Source organism: Schistocerca americana, chromosome 3 (assembly GCF_021461395.2).
Source record: "Schistocerca americana isolate TAMUIC-IGC-003095 chromosome 3, iqSchAmer2.1, whole genome shotgun sequence".
In the NCBI taxonomy this organism is placed as follows: Eukaryota; Metazoa; Arthropoda; class Insecta; order Orthoptera; family Acrididae; genus Schistocerca; species Schistocerca americana.
In genome coordinates this window covers 595263599-595281794 of record NC_060121.1, presented here as the reverse complement: position 1 = coordinate 595281794, position 18196 = coordinate 595263599, and the positions used below count along the sequence as shown (strand labels likewise).

General features: G+C 38.4%; 1 protein-coding gene across 2 annotated transcripts in view; it reads left to right on the top strand.

The window, feature by feature from the left end:
• Positions 1-18196, top strand: part of LOC124607364 (zinc carboxypeptidase-like) — a 117212-nt gene that overhangs the window by 16820 nt on the left and 82196 nt on the right. For both annotated transcript variants that reach the window (XM_047139673.1, XM_047139672.1), the window contains exon 3: positions 15529-15665. In XM_047139673.1, coding sequence (XP_046995629.1) covers positions 15529-15665 — 137 coding nt within the window. The remainder of the gene's footprint in view (positions 1-15528; positions 15666-18196) is intronic.

Genomic DNA, 18196 nt, shown 5'->3' with positions numbered 1-18196 from the left:
AACTCTTTGGTTGCCATGTTTTGAAAAGGCGGTAATATTGAGTAAAGCAAGAACGAAATGACTATTAAACACGGGCTCTAAATTGCATACCTCAAGATCTATTATCACTACCTTATCTTCGATACTGCAAAACACACCTCTTCTATTGAAGAAGTGCTCACAATTCTTAAGTCCTTGTTTACTGTGCTTTTTTGCCTCCAATGTCGTTCCCGTCATTTCCCTGATACCGGCCATTCTTCCTGGGACACAGTGTATGAATACACTTCTGACCATCAAGCCAATCATCCATTCTGTAATGCAGTGTTCGAACCACATTGGTCCCACAGGATCATGAGATATTTCACAACTTGGCACCTTCCTCATGTCTTGCAAAGTTTCTATTATTTTGATCGAAAACCGCTTTTTTCGCACCATTTTAGTTTCAAGCATAGGATATCCGCTGACTGTCACTTAACGGCAAGATGGGTTGTTAGCATGAGAACTTGCTCGCCAAAATACCGTACATCATAGCAACGTCACTCAAAAGTTGGGCTGCTAAAGTGACACGCGAAACACTGAGCTACTGCCGTTCTTTAGTTGTTATTTTTGTTTTGTTTTACAGTCATGTTATTATTTTCGTTAATACTACGTACGTGTGCATGCACAGAGTGTTAAAAAAAAGTATTTCATATTTCGATAGGTGTGTAGTTCTGCTCAAAATGTCCAGTAAAAATTGACCCTAAAATGCATACCTTAAGAGCTATGAGCATTTGTTCATCTTCGCTTCTGTGAAAACATCTAATCTATATCAAGCTCTTTTCTGTTGCAAACGACCTACAAGATGCAGTTAACAAGTGTGTAAACAAATGAGAACACATTAATCTCTTACTGTAAAACAGCAGAGCTTCTAATCCAATCGGTTTGCTATTAGAGAGCACCTTCACTTGTGACACATCCCTAAAGGCGATGCTGAATATGGTGTCCACTCATAGTATAGCATGGATGGGTCCGACGTCTCAGAAAATCATGTACTCCCTAAAAAAAAACCAGGTTGGTCACGGACGATCTGTCAGGCACTGATGAGGCGTTTCTGTAGTGTTTGTTCATCATCAATGGGCCTTGCACAGTTCACAGATTTCAAGTATCCCAATAACCAAAAATCCAAGTGATTAACGTCGGGGAACGAACTGGCTAACGTACGGGACCTCCTCAACTAATCAACTGCCAATTAAATGTCAGTGTGAGGTGTTATCGGTCATGTATGTGTATGAACCACATCTCCAAGCGTTGTTCGAATGGCACCCCCTCTATCAGGACAGGAGAGTCGCTTGAGAGGAATTGTCGACATCTTCCACTAGACAACCTGTTTGGAGTATGTAAATTAATATTAGTCTGGCGGCAATAATTGTTGCTCGTACATTAACTGAAAATCGGCGTTGATGTGTTCCTTCTTCAGCTGCTTGTGGATTCACATCAGTCCACACATGTTAATTATGGAAATTAACGATCCCCACTAGCCTTTAATCAGCCTCGTCCGTGGATGTTATCTTTGATGTTAATAGTGGATCTTTAATACATCTTTGCAACACCCATTGGCAGATCAATTCTGGTACGCTGATCTTGTGGCCGAAGGTGTTACACATTCCGTACATATGTGTGTGGCAAATGGTCACGCAGGGTCGCCAAGACAAGGCGATAACTGACCCAGACCGATACTGTAATTCTACATACATTAGTTCCAGGATCTTCTTCTATACGTTTCAGTACTCGTCCCTGCACAACAGAAGTGCGAATGGTGTGACGTCTGTCACGGTACGCCGTTTTGGAGCTACGGGACCAGAGAGTGCTGGTCGCTGGAATAGACGGATGAATGGTACCCTGCGTTCCGGACATTTTTCGACGTACAGGACACGGACTCCCCGGTTGCATTCATTTGCCCAACCGAAACAGAAGATCATGTCCGCCATTTTCCGTGTAGTGCAACAGGCTTCCATTATGCTGATAAGTGCAAAGATAAAACTAAAACGTAAAGACAATTCATTACCCAAAACTGTGAATACGGTTTGTGGGAACAACACTGACAGATATTGAGAGCATCTACACCTACATGATTACTCTGCAATTCACAATTAATTGTCTGACAGAGGCCTCACAGAACCACTTTCAAGCTACTTTTCTAAAGTTCCACTCTTGAACTACTCGAGTGCCAGTTCCGATTTCCGTTATTTCATTATGAAAATCATTCCTCCCTATGTACATGGATGCCAACAAAATATTTTCACTCTGACGAGGAAGTTGGTGATTGAAATTTCATGATAAGATCCTGCTACAACGAAAAACTCCTTTGTTTTAACGATTACCATCCAAATTACCGTAGCTCTCTCTCCCCTGTTTCATGGCTGGAATTCTTTGAGCTTCTGCGGTGTCTTCCGTCTACCCTATCTGATGTGGATCGACACTGCGTAGCAGTGCCGCAGAAGAGAGCTTATAGCCGTAGTGTAAGCAGTCTCTTTAGTATTCCTGTCGTATTTTCTAAGTTTTCTGTCAGTAAATTGCAGTCTTCGGTTTGCTTTTGCCACAACCTTATCTGTCCGATAGTTCGATTTGAAGTTATTCGTAATTGTAATCTCCAACGATTTAGCTGAAATTATGGTCTTTAGATTTCTGTGTTCAATCCCGTAATCGAGATTTAGCGAATTTCTCTTAGTACTCAGATAACTTCACATTTTTCAGCATTTAGATCTAAATGCCACTCCTCGCACCATACAGGTATCTTGTCTAAATCGTCTTTCAATTTGTTTTGATCATTTCATGACTTCCCATGACGGTAAATGATAGCATCATCCGAAAACAATCTGAGGGGGCTACTCAAATTGTCTCCTAAACCGTTTATGTAGATCTCGAACAGCAAAGGGACTGTAACACTTCCCTGGGGAACTCCAGATATTACTTCGGGTCTCCTCGATGACTTTCCATCAATTACTACGAACTGCGTCCTCTGTGACTGGAAATTACGAACCCAGTTGCACAACTGAGCCCATACTCCATGTGTTGTTGTTGTGGTCTTCAGCCAGAGACTGGTTCGATGCAGCTCTCCATGCTACTCCATCCTGTGCAAGCTTCTTCATCTCCCAGTACCTACTGAAACCTACAACCTTCTGAATCTGTTTAGTGTATTCATTTCTTGGTCTCCCTCTACGATTTTTACCCTCCACGCTGCCCTCCAATTCTAAATTGGTGATCCCTTGATGCCTCAGAATATGCCCTAACAACCGATCCCTTCTTCTAGTCACGTTGTACCACAAATTGCTCTTAATTCTATTCAGTACCTCCTCATTTGTTATGCGATCTACCCATCTAATGTTCAGCATTTTTCTGTAGCACCACATTTTGAAAGTTTCTATTCTCTTCTTGTCCAAACTATTTATCGTCCATGTTTCACTTCCATACATGGCTACAATCCACACAAATACTTTCAGAAACGAGTTCCTGACACTTAAATCTATATTCGATGTTAACAAATTTCTCTTCTTCAGAAACGCTTTTCTTGCCTTTGCTAGTCTACAATTTATACCCTCCCTACTTCGACCATCATCAGTTATTTTGCTCCCCAAATAGTAAAACTCGGTTACTACTTTAAGCGTCTCATTTCCTAATCTCGTTCCCTCAGCATCACACGACTTAATTCGACTACATTCCATTACCCTCGTTTTCCTTTTGTTGATTTTCGTGTTATATCCTCCTTTCAAGACACTGTCCTTTCCGTTCAGCTGCTCTTCCAAGTCTTTGCTATCTCTGACACAATTACAATGTCATCGGCGAACCTCAAAGTTTTTATTACTTCTCCATGGATTTTAATACCTACTCCGAATTTTTCTTTTGTTTCCTTTATTGCTTGCTCAATATACAGATTGAATAACATCGGAGATAGGGTACAACCCGGTCTCACTCCTTTCCCAAACACTGCTTCCCTTTCATGCCCCTAAACTCTTATAACTGCCATCTGGTTTCTGTACAATTTGTAAATAGCCTTTCGCTCCCTGTCTTTTACCCCTGCCGCCTTCAGAATTTGAAATAGAGTATTCCAATCAACATTGTCAAAAGCTTCCTCTGAGTCTACAAATGCTAGTTTTGCATTTCCTTAATCTATTTTCTAATATAAGTCGTAGTGTCAGTATTGCTTCATGTGTTCCAACATTTCTACGGAATCCAAACTGATCTTTCCGAGTTCGGCTTCTGCCAGTTTTCCATTCGTCTGTAAAGAATTTCTGTTAGTATTTTGCAGCCGTGGCTTATTAAACTGATAGTTCGGTAATTTTCACATCTGTCAACACCTGCTTTCTTTGGGATTGGAATTATTATATTCTTCTTGAAATCTGAGGGTATTTCGCCTGTCTCATACGTCTTGCTCACCAGATGGTAGAGTTTTGTCAGGGCTGGCTCTCCCAAAGCTGTCAGTAGTTCTAATGGAACGTTGCCTACTCCCGGGGCCTTGTTTTGACTTAGGTCTTTCAGTGCTCTGTCAAACTCTTCATGCAGTATCATATCTTCTATTTCATCTTCGTGTATATTCTCTTCCATTTCTATAATATTGTCCTCAAGAACATCGCCCTTGTATAGACCCTCTATATACTCCTTCCACCTTTCTACTTTCCCTTCTTTGCTTAGAACTGGGTTTCCATCTGAGCTCTTGATATTCATGCAAGTGGTCCTCTTTTTTGGAGAAAATTTTCAATCTTTAATTTTCCTGGAGGCAGTATCTTTCTTACCCCTAGTGATATGCGCCTCTACATCATTACATTTGTCCTCTAGCCATCCCTGCTTAGCCCGCACTTCCTGTCTATCTCTTCTTGCCTGCTTCATTTACTGCATTTTTATATTTTTTCCTTTCTTCAATTAAAGTCCATATTTCTTCTGTTACCTGCGTATTTCTATTAGCCCTCGTCTTTTTACCTACTTGACTCTCTGCTACCTTCACTACTTCATCTCTCAAAGCTATCCATTCTTCTTATACTGTATTTCTTTCCCCTAGTATTTTCAATCGTTCCCTAATGCTCTCCCTGAAGCTCTGCTCAGCTCTGAAGGTCCCAACTTTGTGCAGTTTCTTGAGTTTTAATCGGCAGTTCTAAACCAATAGATTGTGGTCAGAGTTCACATCTTCCCCTGGAAATGTCTTACAATTTAAAACCTGGTTCCTGAATCTCTGTCTTACCATTATATAATCTATATGAGACCTTCCAGTATCTCCAGGCTTCTTCCATGTATACAACCTTCTTTTATGATTCTTGAACCAGGTTTATCTATGATTAAGTTATGCTCTTTGCAAAATTCTACCAGGCGACTTCCTCTTTCATTCCTTACTCCCATTCCATATTCAACTACTACGTTTCCTTCTCTTCCTTTTCCTACTATTAAGTTCCAGTCACCCATGACTGTTAAATTTTCGTCTCCCTTAACTATCTGAATAATTTCTTTTATCTCATCATACATTTCATCAATCTCTTCATCATCTGCGGAGCTGGTTGGGCTATAAACTTGTACTACTGTGATAGGCGTGGGCTTCGTATCTATTTTGGCCATAATAATGCATTCACTATGCTGTTTGTAGTAGCTTACCCGTATTCCTATTTTCCTATTCATTATTAAACTTACTCCTGCATTACCCCTATTTGATTTTGTATTTATAACCCTGTATTCACCTGACCAGAAGTCTTGTTCCTCCTGCCACCGAACTTCACTAATTCCCACTATAGGTTACTTTAATCCATCTATTTCCGTTTACAAATTTTCTAACCTACCTGCCCGATTAAGGTATCTGACATTCCACGCTCCGATCCGTAGAACGGCAGTTTTCTTTCTCCTATTAACAACGTCATTCTGAGTAGTCCCCGCCTGGGACTTTTTACCCAATTGGACGCCATCATCATTTAACCATACAGTAAGGCTGCATGCCCTCGGGAAAAATTACAGCTGTAGTTTCCCCTTGCTTTCAGCCATTTGCAGTAATAGCAGAGTAAGGCCGTTTTGGTTAGTGTCTCAAAGTCAGATCAGCCAATCATCCAGACTGTTGCCCCTGCAACTACTGAAAAGGCTGCTGCCCCTCTTCAGGAACCACACGTTTGTCTCACCTCTCAACAGATACCCCTCCATTGTGGTTGCATTTACGGTATGACTATCTGCATCGCTGAGGCACACAAGCCTCCCCACCAACGGCGAGGTCCGTGGTTCATGGTGGGGTCGATACTCCATAGGAACACAATTTGATTGTAAGTCGCTTGTGAGGAACGGCTGTAACGAAATATCTTGGCATGGGGTGTCTGGAACACTACAAAAGTAATCATTGAAAAATTATTTGATTAAACAGAGAATTTGGAAAGTTTATTGTTATACTTGTGTTCCAAGGACATCAAGAATTTGTGATCATGTGGATGACTTTGATGTAGATCACTCTGACCTCCACCACTCAAAGATATCTTTGAGACAAATGCACATGTTTATTGCTAGAACAGTTTCCAAACATTACACTTTAGTAATTAGTTCTAAAGTGTAATATAAAGTTTAGTTCTTTGCTTATACGTATCTTAGTTCGATGTAACTGGGAGTAATCTGCTTCCTGCCACTTCTGCTGAAGTCGTCGTCCCGGTCCATTTCATCTCCAAACTGGATTTAGTTAGGTGACTTCCATGAAATAATCCAGGTAGCAAGTCGTTTTATAGTGGTTTATTAATGACAAGCCACACAACTGGTTCTTGGTGGGAGCCCACTCCACATAACAGGCTACAGAGTCACAAAACCACTGTAGCAAAACAATTAGATTATTACACTGACGTGTGACACAGTGGTCGCGTCTGTGAACTGACTCCAACTGAGCTCTTCTGAGCCTTCTGCTCCCCCCTGTTTACATGTTCTTAACAATGAAGTTAACAAAACTATATTGCGAATTTATAAAATTAATAAGTAAAAGTGCAAAGTTATTATGAATAAATATACATAAACCTTTCGTATTTTATGCCCAAACTGGCCTATACAACATAAAAGATATTTACATAAGATATATATCACATTATACAAAATAGTAAGAAATAACAATGACAACCTAATTTTTCTTAATTATGGGGTAATTAGTGAATGCAAAATAATGCTAGTATATATTGGATGAACATGACATAGAAGTAAACAAGCAAAATAATAAATTTTATGAAATTTAAGATATTATACGAAATCACTTATTACATACAACTGGAAATACGAAACTTTCAATTAATTGCCTCAATGGCCATGAGTTTACCTTTGTCAGGCAGAATCCCCTTTTCACTAATAGTGTGGCCTAGACGTTTTAATTCTGTCACTCCAAATTTACAGTTCTCTAATATCAAAGTCATACCCGGTGTCTAAATTTTTTTCTAATTTGTCTTAAAGTTTCAATATGTACTTCCCATGTGCCACTAGTAACATAAATTACTTAATTTGGACAATAATTCCCTAACTAAGAGACAGTCTAAAACACAGATAAATTCAACAAGTGAAATGTTAAGTCCAAATTGCACCACACAATACTGATACCTTTTTTCATCATATAAAAATGTCATATACAGTCTAGAAACTGGCTCCAAAACAATTTTTTGAAACCCTGATGTCAAATCTAGGCTGGAAAAATATTTTGGGTCATTGAATTTATTCAATAATTCCTCAATGGATTCAGGATGGTCAGTTTCCCCTTCAAGGAATTTGTTCGAATGGCCAGAATTCAAATCAAGTCTAACATCTCCATCTTTGTTAGAAATAACTACCAGTGGATTATTGTACTGGCTGCTACTCCTTTCCACTATCCTCAATTTTTGCATCTTCTGCGGTTCTCTCTCCAGTAATTTCTTTTTGCAAATTGGGACCCATATGGTTTCATAAAAAGTGGATCATGCTTTTTCATTTTCAATTTTCAGACATAATTCATAACTCTTCCTAGCTTATTACAAAGAACGTCACAATATTCCAACAGAAACTGATTTAAATTTTCTCTCCGAGAACTGGATAAGCTATCTGCAGTATTTACTTTATCACTGACTAACTGTGAAAAACTATTACTATCAAAATTGTCCTCCTGTTCTTCCTCTAAATCTTCAATCCACCTGATATCAGTATATTCAATTTATCTAATCAGATTACTGCAATTTTTATACACTTTTAATGTAATTTGGGCTCACCAGAACAAGCAGGTTTTGGTTCTGTGAAAAACATTTTTAAGTTTTCCCAATCAAAAATTACATTTGCTTTCAGCAGAATATGAAGGGTACAAGTCCACTTTTGTTCATTCTGAGATACAAAGTCCTAAAGTTAAATGAGCGCTGGAAAATCTGCAGTTGAGATACCAGAAATATTCAAGCATATGGCTTCTTGCTAGAGATGAACCTTTCTTTCTGTTTCTTTGGACCATTAATGCCAGAAGCATTATAGACAGAAAAATGGAGGTAATAGACTTGTACCACTATTGAAATAAGCCCTTCATACATCTATTCATTTAGGTATATCGACACAAAACATCCTTGTTCAAACAACAAATCCCCAATTAAAAATGAAATCAAGGCCTGTTTGCAAATTGGTTTACTGCACTTACCTGTAGCTCCCTTAATCTTAACACCTGTTACAGGAAATTCTATATATGAAGCACTGTGTCTATTAGACACCGTGCTTCATACATGCCTTTCCAATTCCCAGTTGCTATTTGAAAATATGGACTACCAGATACCTCTTGTTTATCAACTTTCACTTCCTTCATTAATAAATCATCTTATATTTCTTTAAAATCTAAGTTAATACATGACTGTTGCTTATTCACTGAAGCTCACAAAGACATATCACTATTAGAGTGAATTTCTTCTGAATCTGACAAACTACTGCTTTCTGTGAAAGAGGGCTCAGTAATTATTCCTTGCTGACTGCCTGAATTACTACTTACCTCAGTGTTTATTTGTGTGTGTTCCACGACTTAATTACTGTCAAATTCCAAATATTCATCATCACTGCTGCATTTCACTTCACGAGTTCTTGCTTATTTAAAACCTCTTAAACATTGTAACCTACTTGCTTAGTTTGTTCATTCTTATCATTACTCTTAGACAATATCTTCCTGACGTAAGTAGAAGACTACAGACATCCTTGTACCTTATTCTCACACATCAGATCATCAATACCTACTAACCGGCAATTATTAACGTCATCTCCGAATACTTCTACAAAAATCACCCCATCAAACGCTTCTTTAAACAAAATATCATCATCATCATCACCAGCACCACCTGAGTCACATGCACCTGCATGGACCTCAGTTACAACATCAAATCTCTCTACTGCTGCATCACCATCTCTATCAGCTACTAAAGCATCAATATTTTTTGGTACAAGGTCATCATTTTGGCATACTGCTACTAGAAACAAACTTGGATCATTGTCATTAACAAATAAACTAGCAATACTATAATCATCATTATAACCATTCTTGGATACACACTTGTTGTCAAATAAATTTGTCAAGTCCTCTTCACTAAGCTTATAACTATTTTGTGTCTTTGTGTCATCATTACTTATTTCTTTTAACATGTATTTCAAAAATTCATAGTGCTTATTTACATTATTAATGTGGTAGTTCCTAGTGTTATCTGTGTAACGTTGGTGGTGTGACCTGTGTCTGTGTCTCCTGCTCATAGACTGATTACGAGTTTTTCTCTTCACCTCAAACTGGCTGGGCTCCAGTGAGGTGGTTACTCGTTTTCTTGTCTATACTGTCTGTTCTAATTTGAGCTGGTGTTTTGTCTGTAGTTGTTGCTATTTCAAGATATTTTCTGTTACCATAGTTATTTTGTCTGTTACTGTTATAATAATTTTGATTTTCAGAGAATCCACCACTCTGGTGTTGGCACTCTCCCCTATTTTGATTGTTCTACCTCTTCATGACTTTGCGATGTGTAGTCTAGCCTATCCACATACTTCCAAAAATCTTTGATCGAGTCATCCGGCCTGTAAACTAGGCCCCACTGAACCCAGTTTGATAGACGGCGTTTCAGTGAGTCAATCTGAATTAACTCGTCTAAAAGTTTGACTAGGTGCTTCAGTTTTCTTAGCTGTGTTTTGCAAAACTCACCCACACTTAATTTCCATTCTCATATTTGATGCCATTCTAAAATTCATACTTAATCCTAGATTGTCTGATTTCCGAGCAAAATTTATTAAAAAACAGTGTTTCAAACTGATCAAAACTCATTTCAGGGCTTACATTCTGATATGTTCAGGATAAATCCTCACCATCACGAAAACTCTTAGCTACTTCGACTTTTAATGGTGTTGGCATACCTGGCATACCAGGTGTGAAACTGTCGTGTGTTGATATAAGAAATCTACAGGATGCAGTTTGACGTCTCCAGGTAAAGTTTTTAACAATACATTGTTACCTGGGTTGGCAAACAGATTGTTGTTCTTGTAACAATTAGCAACAAGGTTATTTTCTAAATTATTTACTCTTAAGTTGACTGTTTGAAAGTTTTGCGTTACTAACTCAGCTTTTTCTTTTACGCATTTAACCTCTTCTGCAACTAATATGGAGTTTAATTTCAGTTTCTCGTCTACATATTGACTTTCAGAAGTAACATATTCCTGCATAGGTTTAGTTTCAGCTTTTCTGCTCTTGATCAACTCATCGATAACATTTGTTTCTGTGAAGCTGACCCATTCCTCAATGGCGTCAAGTCTATCGTTTATTACTTTTACTTTTGAGTCAGTAACTTGACTTAAACAATCAACGTCTGCTTCAATATGGTCGACAGGAATATTAATGTTGACCAATTTCGTATTCTGCTTGAAATAGTTTAAACCTGTATAGACTTTCTGAAAGCTACTATTTATGTTCTGATTAACATTCTTTATGTTCTGATTAACATTCCTTTCTACTTTCTTGCTATGGTCTAATAATTTAGTATCCAACAATTTGGATAATTGTTCAGTTATAGGTTGGCCTGATTGCTGGAAGCCGTGTACAAGGGAACACAAACTGCATGACGCATTTTCTTTATTATGAGTTTCACAATATAAGTTTGGGGTTGAAGCATAGATTTCCCTACCTGACCTAGTGGTCATAGGTATGTGGAGAACATTATTCTCACTCATACTAGTATTAGACTTGCAAAAATGCTCAAAATCAGTAAATAATGTTCTCTTCCCACGAATCGCCACATGGATGAAACCTTGTACTGCAACTATGAAAGATTTACCGTAGCTCTTTGTAACTGTTGAACAACTGAAATTAAAATTGATTTTGTTCCAAACTAATATAATTGAAAAATAGAGTACTTATCTTTCGTCCATCGGCGATGTTGCAGGTCCTTACAGTTGAGCGTCAGTTTTCGTCACTTTTCCTGCGTCCACATATAAACAAGATTTATTCATGGCACCTAGAATTTCACAGATTTTAGCACTCCAGATAGACTTACGACTATCCCAGTTCCTCCACTATTGTAGCGAAATATTTTTGACGTGAAGGGAGACATGAATTGCGACAGAAATACAACACTGAAAGACTATTTGAGTGAACAGAGAATTTGAAAAGTTTATTGTTATACTTGTGTTCCAAGGACATCAAGAACATGTGATCATTGGGATGTCTTTGATATAGATCACTCTGGCCCCCACCACTCAAAGATAATTTTGAGACAAATACGCATATTTACTGCTAGAATAGTTTCCAAACATTACACTTCAGTAATTAGTTCTGAAGTGACATATTAAGTTTAGTTCACTGATTATACACATCTTAGTTCGGTGTAACTCGGAGTAATCTGCTTGCTGCTGCTGCTGAAGTCGTCGTCAACAATGCTAACCTAATTTTTCTTAATTATGGGTTACTTAGTGTATGCAAAATAATGCTAGCATATGCATCGGAAATCATGAAACTTCGTTGACTCTACTTGAGAGCCGCAAGTTTGCTTTCTAGCCCATTCTCTCGAATCGGATCCAAAACTTTTTTAGCGTAACTTGTTGCAGCGTTGTACGTGTGTAGGCAAGTGCGAATGGCAGCTAGTTATGTTGTAAGTAATACCGATTCCTGTAGTTTAGTTACCCTACAATGCCTCATTTTCGTGTTACACTTCAGATGCTCCTGTGAAGGGGTCATATATAGAGCACTGGTACAGATACCCGTTCACGTACTTTGTTCTGTGCATCCAATCAAGGAAAAAAACTTCAAAGGCGTAAAACTAGTCAAGATACATGTAAACGGAAGTCAGGTGGCTCTTATAGGGCGTCGTTTTTGGTGAAAGCGTAGCGTCTCTTCTACTAACGGAAACACAACTTAAGAGTGCAACACGCTCATTTTTGCAGTGGTAATGGAGATTATGGCAGCTTGTATTTCCTACGCATGCCTTATTATTTTTGTATCGTCGGTAATTGTTGTTGTTTTTCCCTAGTGAAGCCACACAACTGGGCTAGTAGTAGTTGTTACTGTCACTAAGTATTTATTCTGTCGTTGGTTTTAACCAGCGATTGGAAGTGATCGTATTTTACTCATACCCAAAATATTGGCACCTCTTCTGTGGAGAATTAACTGAATAGCATCGTAAATAAGTGCTGTGTGTAGTTATAGTAATGCATATATGACTAGAGACGTTACAGACACCCGAATTTCGAAGCAAAATATTGTGTCCGACGCTGCGAAAATAAAATGAAATATGTAAATGTGGCTCTGCCACCGTCTCCACAAAGATAAAGCCATTGAGCTTTAAGCTAAAGAGACCATCTCAAAATGGAATTTTACTTCAGCCACCCATTCACTTACTTTCTTCCAACCATTAATCATGTTCTGTACATCCCAGCAAACAGAAAAATTTCAAAGCTGTGAAATGAGTCCAGATACATGTAAACATTTGTCCGGTGGCTCGTATAATCTTAATTTGTACTCAGTATGTTGCTTAGTATGCTGTAAATAAAGACGCCACTTAGAAAAAGCTAATCCTTCCTCTCTTGTATTGAAATGCCACTGCTTTTGTTCTATTGGTAACTTAATATTTACTTGATGACAATGGTACTTTCCAAATAAAACAGTTACCTGACTCTAGAAAAAGAGACCTGTTTATAGCGCGCTTATATCTGTCATGCAGCTTTCCTTACTATGTATGTAACAGGAATTTTCAGTTCTTGAATACAGATAATTTGATAATAATTTCCTGAAGGAAAGACTAAGGAGAAGTTTTTAATTCCATTTTGAATAAGCAGGGATACCCAGTATCTTGCTTTAGTGCTCCATGCAAATGCCTTATAGAATTTCACACAGAACTCAACTCTCAAGACTGGAAAAATATGCAAGGTACGCATAAAAATTATTTCTTTTTGTTGTACCGTGATTGTGCAAATCATAGTTCGCCTAAGCTGATTTTTATTATCAGCAACGCACGCCATTAAGCACTAAATAAACTGAGAAGTCAGCTAAGACATCGTAAAATCGTTACAGAAGTCTCTGTAGAAGTCAGTATTCCCAATGCTCGCTTTTGTGTTCTAAATATTTCACATACCTTGAAAGTATTGTGTAACGACTTAGATTCGTGTTTGTGTGTGTCTGTTTAGTATTTGAAAAATGTATCAAACTTATATCGATATCCAAATATGTAAATCTCAGTGTGGGGCAACAGAATAGTGCCAAAATTAAATTTTGAACAGAAGTATCTTAAACTCATGTAACACGATGCGAAATCCAGATTAGACACTACAAACAGTTTTCAATGAAATATACATATGCTATGCTAATTGACTGAAAAGCAAATGACTCAGATTAAAATGTTTGCCCTCAATATTGTTAATCTTTATCTTTAGTCTTGCTATGATTCGCTGTACCAGAACTGTTATTCTAGTTACAGAGGAAATGAACATAATATTTAACGAATCTGACTTTCTGATAAAATTGCTTGAAAACTCGCAAGATACCACTTTACTAGATCTTCTGCTGGTATTAAGCCTCTGGATTGATATGAGCTTTTTACAAATACATTATGACAATCACTATATTTTATAGTTCACATGAATTTCGATGATAATTAAATTTGTTGGCCTATCAGTGCGCACAGAACGCTTGTCTGCTCTGCAACCTTTCACCATAAGGAATAATGAGGTGTTTCTCAAAAATCAAATTTCAACTGCCGTGCTTCTGATGTGCAGTGCAAGACGGCATCTCATCAGTTTTTTCAATAATGATTCTGCAGCACACAGCTCGCGATGTGCAGGGCGAGTATCCAAACACATTCATGAAGGAGCACAATGAAAAATGAGGAACTAGACTTGAAGGAACTAAACTGACGACTGATAAATGAGAACAAAGACGCCAAGTATAACTACGCTTCATTAAGCCATAACAACAATACAGCCTTCCATAAAGTTTTCACAACTAGACAAGTTAGCAAAATATTTCTTAATAATTTTTCTGCGTGCAATTACTTTTCTTGACAGTTGTTTCAATTATAAGGCAAAACCACATGCTGCATTATAATATTCCTACAGTACACTTCTACCTATTTCTACAGTACAGCTCGACCATACACAGTGTTCCAACAATAAGGAAATACACAGTCATATATACATCAACCCAAATACCTTAAAATTTCCTCTTCAACATTCTTCTACTGATATAATCTCGTTTTCTTTCATCAAAACATATTAGCACAACATCCTCTTAGATAATGCTGCCTGCACTACACGGTAGGCCAGCTTCCATCCTTTTCAAACCGAGTACATAGCCAGATTGTCTAACAACCACTGCACACTTCTACCATATGCCTTACTTTTACATCTTTGGTCTCAGAACACAGACTTACGAAGAAAATCATAATCTCGATACTACAGATGTTGAGTACGTTTATCAGATTCGCAACTTCAGTCTTAGCTATGACCAAGACTTCTTGAGAATCGACATGGGAAATCGGACAGCCCTTTCAACCTATACTACAGGCACACATCTATGTTAAATAATTCTATATGGAAACAAGTCTTGAAGATATGCAAAATGACACAACGTTCTTGTCGTTGGGTCAAACAAAGAGACCTACTTCCAAGAAAGAAACAGAGTGACCTGCGCCTCTTCATTAGTATGTCTATAAGTCCACTCCGTTCCGACTTGTTATCGAGATAGACCCACAGAAATTTACACACACTGTTACGTTTAGTGTATCGCTCTAATTTATACTTCTGACGCACAGTATGAAACTTATGAGCATTGGCTGATAAGGTTGAGTTTGGAGCCTTGATTAGGGCGCTTGTATCATCAGCAGCTAATAAATTTTTCAGTCATCTTTTTAAGTCACTGGAAGACCATTTATATATGTAATCACTTCTTGCTCTCCCAGGCGTAAAGTTTCATTTGGCTGATAAATTACATTTGCGTAAGTCCTTTTCAGGACTTGAGATCTGTCTATAACATGTGTCTGACAACTTCTATGCTGATCACTGTGCTTACGGCGAAATAAGTTATATTGTTATATGCTGCACTTCAGGCGAAAATGTAACTGTTTTTTTCTCTTGCAGATTCGCTTCTGGAAGGAAGCCAGGGCAGTCAATATGCCAGCGGACATCATGGTGTCGCCCAAGATGCAACCTACCTTTTTGGAATGGCTGCAAGCGCACTCCATCACGGCGTCCGTTTTCATTGAGAACGTGCAGTAGTAAGTGTTAAGGTGCAGCAAGAGGCTCCATTTCCTTGGTTACATAGAGTAAACCATAATACACCAACTGAACTCAGATAACAAGCTTACTAAGTACATAAACCTGTCCCATTGTGGTAGGAAAAGGTTCTACATAACCTGCCCAGCTCATACATATAGCATGTAACTGTACTTCTTGCTGGGTGATAAGCTGAAATATGTATCACTTGTGCATCGTACTGCTCTACACCCTTGATTTCAAATTTTGGAAATGAACTGGGGTCTATTAACTGACAATACTGACTGTAATTTTGCTACAGACGCGAAGTATTAAATCACCCTACTAAATGCAGCTGTTGGTGTTCGTTTGCTAAGTGCCTGGAGTTTGACTAATATGGAAACAATTGCCGTTACCACTCGTATAAATGTAACATGTCCTAAAGTTTTTAGTAGTGTTCCAAACAAATGTATAGAACTTAATCAAATTCGGGTATATTGTTATGCATGGGACATCTTTGGATCTGTCTGTCATTTTTTCCATTTGACAAATACCAGTCTCTTGATTTAGTTCATTTATTTGTCTTTTAGCCCGGTTATCAACAATTACTGTGACACCTGAATGTTTCACAGTACATTCCATAGGTCCACGATGTCCTAATGCTGACTGGAAACAATCAGTTCATTGAGTTCCAAAATAAGATGGGCATTAGACGCTCCAGTTTTCCCTATCAAAATCTTTTGTTTATATAAAAATCCTTTGTAATACTGGATAGTGTGAGGATGATTCAAACCAGCAAAATTAATAACTGCCGACTTCCAAACTTCGTTCTCGTTCTGATGATGTATCATACTCTTTTCTTTTTTTTAAATATATGCCCATTTTTTCCCAATTACTTCTTTAATGAAATACAGTTGGAATGTACCGTCTTCATTGTTCTTTCTTAGGTTTTCCAGAAACAAAGGTAAGGCATCTGCTACATAATTGCCAGTGCCTTAACGTAACAAATCTCATAATCACGTGACTGAAGTTATAATGCCGAGCGGATTAATCTTCCCTCTATCAGAGTCAATCTCTTTGAAATGTTAGTGCTTTGTGACAAGTGTGAATAATAATTCTATGTCACATAAACAACATCGAAACTTTTTAAGACCCCATATTATTGCTAAGGCTTTTTTCTCTGTTGTGGTGTAATTTCTTTCGCATTTAGCTGGTGTCCTGCTCGCTAACACCAATGTTTTACGACCTGTTCCTTCCAGGCTACTGATTTCTTGAAACATTTCAACCCTGATCCCATATGCTTTGCTGTCAGCACTCAAATGAAATGGCTGCGTTAATTCTCAACGATCCAAAACTGCATCCCTTAAGAATATTCTTTTAAATTTCCAAACAAAAGCACTATTTTTCCTAATCGAGTAGTTTAAAAGAGGACCATTAATAGCTTGCCCTTCGCAAATTTTCAGTAGAAAACCATACAGTCTAATATATGCTTTCAGTCGTTGTCTTTATTCTTGCGGGGAGGGCACTACACAACAGCTGGTAGTTCTTCTGGGTCGTTCCCAGTCTCAGACTTCGTCACAATGTGCTCCAGAAATTTAATTTCTCTTTTTAGAAACTCGCATTTTTTACGTTTTAGGTCATTCCCCCAGCTTGAAAAGCAATTAAGAATGTACTGTATACTTCACAACGTTCGTGTACTCTTGTGTAGTGATCAACAAATCTGATATGTATATCGTTAATCCAGTATACAGGGTGATTAGTGATATGGCACGCTGGTCATACATCAAGGATCAGTAATCACCTAGGAACTGGGAGTCACAAAGCCACGAGAGGACACTGCGATCAAGAGAGAGCTGCCATCGTCGGAGACCGTTTAACTGGGCCGTACATTCTCCCAGACGGAGTTCATGATCATACGTACCTCGTATTTTTGCGAGAGAATCTGCCGGACATGCTGAATGACGTTCACATGCTTGTTCGTCGCTGCATTCGATTTCAGCTTGACAGAGCCCCCACGTTTCAGGATACAAGTGAGGACACATATGCAGGCAACATTTCTCACCCGCTGGACTGGTTGCGGTGGGCCAGTCGCGTGGTCACTCGATCTGTCAGCAATCGACTTTTTCAAGTGAGGATACGTGAAGGGCCTACTCTATGAAACACTCGTTCAGTCGTCGGAGGACCTGTGGGCAGGATTGTTGCACCAGCAGGATCTATTCCAGGTACACCAGGTACCTTTGAGAGGATGCACTGTTCAATTCAGGGTCCATGTCAGGCGTGTCTCGATTCATCTGGAAAAGACTTTAAGCCTCTCCTACAAGTATGCGTCCATTTGTAGCACGTGACTAAATAACTGTAATGCCATTTAGTGACCCCGGATGGCCTCTGCGACTCCCGGTTTCTATGTGATTACTGATCTTTGTTCTACGCCCGCTGTACCATGTCCGTTTGCAATTTTTTGTATCAACCTGTATAATTCACTCTCCAACATTGAGTGTAATGCACGAATAAAGAGTGAAAGAAATGTATTGAGACCAAATAGAACAGCCTTATA